Here is an 8,108-nt window from a genome sequence, read left to right as displayed (position 1 = left end):
GCTCTCAGTGAGAGTCTGAGCTCAGTGTGAAGTTCAGGTAATCTTTATTGTGACCCAACTTTGTTACAGCTTCAGAATCTCCCAGCAGAAAGGTGTAGAAAAAGTAGCAATTTTTAAAAAATAGCTCAAGGTCAAAGTGCAACCCCTCACTTTCTTCATTATTGGTCACCACTGAGTCGTCCCTTTGTAACTGCATCCTTGGTACAGCCTTAACCTGGAGGAAGTATTGCCTCACTCAGCAATTTCAACCTGTATTCCAATCAAGTTGGATGAGCAGCGTAGAGTCCACCAGACTGTTGTGGGGCTGGAGTCACGTGTAGGCCAGACCGGGTAAAGGATGCAGCTGGGACGACTGCTCTAATAACTGCTCAAGTCTTCCCTAAAAAAGAACTGAGTGAATCAGATGGGGGTTTTCTTCCACCCCCACCCCACCGACAATAGTTTCACTGTTAGATTCTGAACTCCAGATTTCTGACCAAATTCGAATTCCACCATCTGTCGCGGTGGGAATCGAACTCGGGAGCCACTGGAACTGGGTTGATAGTCCAGTTAATAAAGGCACTCAGCCGTCATTCTTTCAATCCCCCTGCAATGCCACATGATCCCGCTGGTGGCTCCGCAGGTGGGAGGAGCAGTTGAAGGCCTCTCCCCTGCGTGGACTCACCGGTGCCTCAGCAGGGCAGAGGCCTGGATAAAGGCCTACCCCCACACTGTGTAGGGGAATGGTCTCTTCCCCCTTGTGGACCCGCTGGTGGATCAGCAAGGAGGAAGCCTGGGTAAAGGCCTTCCCGCACTCGGGGCAGCTGAAGGGCCTCTCCCCCGTGTGGACCCACCGGTGCCTCAGCAGGGTAGAGGCCTGGATAAAGGCCTTCCCGCACTCAGGGCAGCTGATTCCCTGCTGTGACTACACTGTGCCTGGATTGTTGACTGGCTGGGAGATTGTGGATTGGGGCTTGATTGACTGAATGTTTGTTTGTCCCAGGTGTAGAAGGGGGGGTTCAGAGCTTCAACAGACATCCAGCAGAGCTGAGAACAGACAGACATCCACATGCCTTTTAATTGTTGTAATTGTGCCAGCCTCCATCACTTCCTCTGGCAGTTCGTTCCATACATGCACCACCCTCTGAAGTGGTTGCCCCTCCAATCTCTTAAATCATTCCACTCTCACCTCAAACATATGCCTTCTAGTTTTGGACTGCCATACCCTGGGGAAAAGACCTTAGGGTTTCCCCTCTATCCATGGCCCTTACAAAGGTCTATAAGTTTACCCCTCAGCCTCTGATGCTCCATGGAAAATGCCCCTGGCCTATTCTTTTCTGACCCCTTTCAAAGTTTCATAACATCTTTCATACAGCAGGGAGACCAGAACTAAATGCAGTATTCCAAAAGTGGCTTAACCAACATCCTGGACAGCCACAACATGACCTCCCAACTCATCTACTCAATGCTCTGACCAACAAAGGCTATCCTCTCTACCTGAGAACTATGGAACCTGCACTCCAAGGACTCTTTGTTCTGCAACATTCCCCTTAACTGTGTCGGTCCTGCCTGGATTGCTTGACCAAAATGCAACAACTCACATTTCTCCAAATTAAATTCCATCTACCACTCTTTGGCCCATCCGATCAATTCTAATTTATAGCGAACTCACTTTTCTCTCTCATTCCCTAGAAGCTGAAAATCTCCATCCCACACACACTCCCTCCATTCTCACTTTGCTGACCCTCATCCTTGCTGTATCTCATCCTGAAGGGTCTGGTTCATGCTGATTAACAGGCGCACACTCGGGGGGGTGGGGGGGGGGTCTAATTGAAACATACATAATCTTCAAAGCCCGGACAGAGTGGACATTGCGAAGATGTTTCCATTGGTAGGACAGACTTGGGCCAGAGGGCACAGCCTTAGAGTAAAGGGAAGACCTTTTAGAATGGAGAAACTTCTTCAGCCAGAGAGCGGTGAATCTGTGGAATCTATTTCCACAGAAGGCTGTGCAGGCCAGGTCACTGAGGATATTTAAAACTGAGACAGATAGGTTCTTGAGTATCAGGGGGATCAAAGGTTACGGGGAGAAAGTGGGAGAATGGGGCAGGTGGGACTAGTTTAGTTTGTGAACACAGTCAGCATGGTCTAGTTGGATTGAAGGGTCTGTTTGTGCTCTCTGGCTCTGTAACTGTTCTAAACTGGTCTTGAAACCATTTTCATGCCTTCCTCTTGTTCAAAAATCCAATTAAGATCATGGCTAATCTATTCACCATCTGAGATCTTCCTCCCTGCATTGTCCCAACTACCCTTAATTCCCCTACCATTGCAAAAACCCATCCAATTGTGTCTTGAATATACTTAATGAAGCTGCCTCTCCTGCTTCCTGGGACAGAGAATTCCATAGATACACTACACTCCAGGAAAAGCAGTTCCTCCTCATCTCTGTCCTAAATTTACTCCTCCTAATCTTGAGCCTGGTTTCATTCACCAGCAGAAATGACTCAATAAGTCGAGTTTCATCCTCACAGTGCAATGAATTCCCACTTTGCACCAAAACCTCGGATTTACTCACTCACTCAGTTGCTGTCTCACAAATGCAAGATTTCATTGTACCTTCTACTCCCATTAAGGGCAAAGCATCTTTGAAAAGTCCTCAGAAACACTTCTGCTCTCACCGAAGATGATTAGAGTCATACAGCACAGAAACAGACCCTTTGTCCATCCACGTTAAGGGCAAAGCATCTTTGAAAGCTGCTCTGAAACTCCAGCCTTCACAATCACACTCCTGCTCTCACTGAAGATGATTAGAGTTATATAGAACCGAATCAAACCCTTTGTCCACCCACACATCATTCCTGATGAAGTGCTCGGGACCGAAATGTCGACTCTCCTGGTCCTCAGATGCTGCCTAACTTACCACCTTTTTCAGCACCACACTTTGACTCGAATCTCCAACATCTGCAGTTCTCACTTTCTCCACATCCCAAAATATCACCATTTAAACAATACATCTCCTTCCTGCTTTTTTGTTTCATAGCAAAGACTATAACTTCACATTGAGATACTGCATTTGCCATGTGTTTGTAAATGTGGTCTTCTCGACTTCGGGGAGACTGAGCGTAAACTTGGGGAACGGATTGGCGAGCATCACAGCTGGGTCCGCAGAGGCTGACCAGACCTCCCAGTCACCATCGATTTTAATTCCCCTTCCCACTCCCTTTCTGACAAGAACATCATAGGCTTCCTCTATTGCCACAACGAACCAAACCGCAAATTAGGGAACAACACCCCATCTTCCGCCCGGGCAGACTACAGCCCGGGCAGGACCCAACATCGAGTACTCCAATTTCAAATAACCTCCCTTTCCATCACCCGACTCCCTTCTCAGCTCCGTGCCCCTCACTACCACTCCTTCCTGCCACCAACCTGATTTCTTCCACCCAATGATTAATCTGACCGATTCTTCACCTATCCCCACTTTAGGACCCGGTCCCGGCACCCATCCCCAGTCCTGAAGAAGGGTTACACCCGAAATATCGACTTCTACACCTCGCGATGCTGCTTGATTTGCTGTGTCCTTCCAGCCTCCTGTCTGTCTATTTTGCCAATTGAGACACAGACCTCGATCACTTTTCCATAGTCTGTCCCCTTTCCTTTCAGTTGCTGTAAGTCAACAATTGAACTCCGGAAAGAAATAGAAATGGCAAAGGGGGCGAGAAAAGAGAGTGCCATACTCACAGATCTCAGACAGAGGAAAGAATTTGCAGTCTGGGTGAAGCTCAATGTTGTTTCAGAAAGAGAGGAGCAGGAGTAGCAGCTTTAGAAACTCATGGTCCAACTTCCGCATTCAGACAATGGGGTGGCTCTGATTGGCAGGAGGACCAGTTTTGTTTTGGTCCTCCACGGTTCCCTCTTGGACCATCAAAGGAAGGTCGCGCGCCATTTTTTGCGGAAAGCGATGAGCATGCCCAGTGTTTAGCTGACACCGGTGGGCATGTGCACTGCGTTACTGACACCGGGAAACATGCGCAGTATTCTCACTAGGGATGCTGGTGTTCCTGTCAGATTTTAAGAGTCCAAATGCCAATAAGACAAAAAAGGGATCGAGCTACAATTTGTTTTTCCCTGTAATTCGACATTGTATTGTTTTTGCATTCTGTCTGGCTGCTCAACTTTTGTATGTCTTTTCCCCACGTTGCGCGAGTCCAGAACTGGAGGGCATGGGTTTAGGGTGAGAGGGGAAAGATTTCTGAGGGGCAACCTTTTTGCACAGACGCTGGTGCGTGTCAGCCAGAGGAAGTGGTGGAGGCCAGTACAATGATAATATTTAAAATGCATCTGGATGGGGATATGAATAGGACAGATTCAGAGGGATAAGGGGCCAAATGCTGGCAAATAGGTCACTAGATTAATTTAGGATATCTGGTCGGCATAGACCGAAGGGTATGTTTCTGTGCTCTGTGACGCTATTTCTAGATAGTTGGAACCAACTTCACAAGACTAGGACTAGGCCATTCACCCCTTACATTCAAGATCAGAGTGGTGTTGGAAATCACAGCAGGTCAGGCAGCATCCAAGGAGCAGGAAAATCAATGTTTCAGGCAAAAGCCTCGAATGCTGCTTGACCGGCTGTGCTTTTCCAGCACCACTCTAATCTTGACTCTAATCTCCTGCATCTGCAGTGCTCATTTTCGCCCATTCACCCCTTCCAGCCTCTCTGCGTTTACTTCAGTGAAAGAATCAGATAGATTTCAGCAGCTCTTTTAAAAAACTTGAATACGCTTTCTGGCTTTAACGATGTTTCTGAAGATATCATTTTAGGTTTAGGGTGTAGGTTTGATATCCAGACGTTTCATCACCTGGCTAGGTAACATCTTAAGTGGCGATGTCCAAGTGAAGCGAAGCTGTTGTTTCCTGCTTTCTATTTATATCTTTCTCCTAGATGGGGTTCCTGGGGTTTGTGGTGATGTTATTTCCTGTTCGTTTTCTGAGAGGCTGACGACATCACCACAAACCCTAGGAACCCCATCCAGGAGAAAGATATAAGTAGAAAGCAGGAGACACAGCTTCGCTTCACTTGGAGGTCGCCACTGATGATGTTACCTAGCCAGGTGATGAAACGTCTGGATATCAAACCTACAGCCCAGCGAGCAAACCTACACCTTAAACCTCAACCTGAGCTACAAACCTTCACAAACCTTGCAAAAATCATTTTAGGTATTCTCAATTTTGAAGATCAGCCATTTCTTACCCCTCCCAACTCATTACTACCCATTATCTCTCTCACTCTCTCTGTCCTTGATACAGCGATCAAAGATGGTTCGAGGCTTGAGAAAGGACGGGTGTGGTGGGAGCTGAGGAGAATAGAGACCAAAAGGATGGGGGACAGAGAGAGAGAGAAAATGGCGGTCAGAGGGTGGGGGTAGAGAGAGAGATTGAGTGGGGTTGATAGAGAGATTGAGTGGGGGAGAGAGAGTGGGCGTGGTGGAGAAGTGGGGAAGGGCAGGGTGTTACTAGACACACAGATAAACAAGATGATCACTGAGCCATCAGTTGGCCAACTTGACACACAAGATGGCCGCCAGATGACAACATGGAGAGAAACAGCAGAGCTGATACAGACATTGCCTGGGGCCACCAGAATGCCAGCACAATCGACTCACAACCCAGGTGATTAGTTTAAGGCGGGTGGGGGAGGGAATACACATGAGTAATGAACACTGCCCGCCGAAGTGTCTGGGTCCAGCCAACACCTCTTATAGAAGTGTCAACAGAGCAGGTAAGGGCTGTTTGGCAGGGGCTGCTTGAAGGCTCGGTGACGTTTGTTTAACGGTTTAAATTTGAAAGTTTTTTTTTAAAAAGCGAGAAGCGGATCTGGAAGTTGGTGTAGCGTAAGCTTACCTGGGTAGGTTTCTTCCCCTATAAAAGCACGCAGGAGAGGAACTCGAGGCACTACAGAGGTGCCTAACCTAATAATAAGACCCGTTGTGGTAAGTAGATAAGTGCTGCATTTTGCTTGTTCTATTCTTGGACCTAGTTTGTTTTTAAAAGGTTACTTTTAGAGGGATGGCAGTGAAGGCAGTGCAATGTTCCTCTTGCAACATGTTTGAGGTGAGGGATGCCATGGTCGTCCCTGCTGATTACTCTTGCAGGAAGTGCACCCATCTCCAGCTCCTCCAAGACCGTGTTAGGGAACTGGAGCTGGAGTTGGATGAACTTAGGATCATTCAGGAGGCAGAGGGGGTCATAGGTCAGAGCTTTAGGGAAGTAGTAACTCCAAAGATTGCAGACAGATGGGTGACAGTGAGGGGGACTGGGAAGAAGCAGCCAGTGCAGGGACCCCTGCGGCCGTTCTCCTCAAGAACAAGTATACCATTTTGGATACTTGTGGGGGGGACGACTTACCAGGGGTAAGCAATGGGGTTCAGGCCTCTGGCACGGAGCCTGTCCCCGTTGCTCAGAAGGGAAGGGTGGAGAAGAGCAGAGCAATAGTTATTGGGGACTCAATAGTTCGGGGCACAGATAGGCGGTTCTGTGGGGGCGAGAGAGACTCACGTTTGGTATGTTGCCTCCCAGGTGCAAGCGCACGTGACGTCTCTGATCGTGTTTTCCGGATCCTTAAGGGGGAGGGGGAGGGGGAGCAGCCTGAAGTCGTGGTCCACATTGGCACAAACGACATAGATAGGAAGAGGGTTGAGGATGTTAGGCAGGCTTTCAGGGAGCTAGGTTGGAAGCTCAGAGTTAGAACAAACAGAGTTGTTGTCTCTGGTTTGTTACCCGTGCCACGTGATAGAGAGTCGAGGAATAAGGAGAGAGAACAGTTAAATGCGTGGCTACAGGGATGGTGCAGGAGGGAGGGATTCCAGTATCTGGATAACTGGGGTTCTTTCTTGGGAAGGTGGGACCTCTATAAACAGGATGGTCTACACCTGAACCTGAGGGGCACCAGTATCCTTGGGGGGAGGTTTGCTAGTGCTCTTCGGGGGGGGGGGTTTAAACTAATTCTACAGGGGCATGGGAACCTAGACTGTAGCTTTAGGGTGCAGGACCTGGAGTGTAGGGAGGTTAGGAACATGGCATCAATCTCAAAGGAGGGTGCCTGTAAACAGGAAAGTGGCTTGAAGTGTGTATACTTCAATGCAAGAAGTATATGAAATAAGGTAGGTGAACTTGCAGCGTGGATTGGTACCTGGGATTTCGATGTTGTGGCTATTACGGAGATATGGGTAGAACAGGGACAGGATTGGCTGTTGCAGGTTCCAGGGTTTAAATGTTTTAGTAGGGTCAGAGGTGGGGGTAAAAGAGGGGGAGGTGTGGCATTGCTTGTCAAAGATAGTATTACAGCGGTGGAAAGGACGATGGATGAAGACTCGCCATCTGAGGTAGTTTGGGCTGAGGTTAGGAATAGGAAAGGTGAGGTCACCCTGTTAGGAGTTTTCTACAGGCCTCCTAATAGTCCTAGAGACGTAGAAGAAAGGATTGCGAGGATGATTCAGGAGAAGAGTGAAAGTAATAGGGTGGTTGTTATGGGGGACTTTAACTTTCCAGATATTGACTGGGAAAGCTATAGCTCGAGTTCGTTAGATGGGTTGGTGTTTGTCCAATGTGTGCAGGAGGGTTTCCTGACACAATATGCAGATAGGCCAACAAGGGGTGAGGCCATACTGGATTTGGTTCTGGGTGTTAGAATTGGAGGTAGGTGAGCACTTTGGGGACAGTGACCACAATTCGGTGACTTTTACTCTAGTGATGGAGAGGGATAAGTGTGCACTGCAGGGCAAGAGTTATAGCTGAGGGCAGAGAAATTATGATATGGTGAGGCATGACTTAAGATGCGTGGCTTGGAAAAGTAGGCTTCAAGGGAAGGGCGCAATTGATATGTGGAGCTTGTTCAAGGAGCAACTATTGAGTGTTCTTGATAAGTATGTACCTGTCAGGCAGGGAGGAAAGGGTTGTGTGAGGGAACCGTGGTTTAATAAGGAATTGGAATCCCTTGTTAAAGGGAAGAGGGCGGCCTATGTAAAGATGAGGTGTGAAGGTTCAATTGGGGTGATTGATAGTTATAAGGTAGCCAGGAAGGATCTGAAGAGAGAGCTAAAAGCAGCAAGGAGGGGACATGAAAAGGT

The 8,108-nt window shown here is 48.1% G+C and overlaps 1 protein-coding gene across 1 annotated transcript in view; it reads right to left on the bottom strand.

The window, feature by feature from the left end:
* Positions 1-8,108, bottom strand: part of LOC148143556 (uncharacterized) — a 188,550-nt gene that overhangs the window by 108,503 nt on the left and 71,939 nt on the right. The window contains exon 3 of the mRNA XM_087975239.1: positions 2,534-2,542. Coding sequence (XP_087831365.1) covers positions 2,534-2,542 — 9 coding nt within the window. The remainder of the gene's footprint in view (positions 1-2,533; positions 2,543-8,108) is intronic.

Source organism: Chiloscyllium plagiosum, unplaced genomic scaffold (genome assembly GCF_037043375.1).
Source record: "Chiloscyllium plagiosum isolate Xiang-an unplaced genomic scaffold, Cpla_swu_hap1 HiC_scaffold_27, whole genome shotgun sequence".
Lineage (NCBI taxonomy): Eukaryota > Metazoa > Chordata > Chondrichthyes > Orectolobiformes > Hemiscylliidae > Chiloscyllium > Chiloscyllium plagiosum.
Note: the sequence above shows the minus strand (reverse complement) of the source record. Positions and strands in the feature narration are given on the sequence as shown.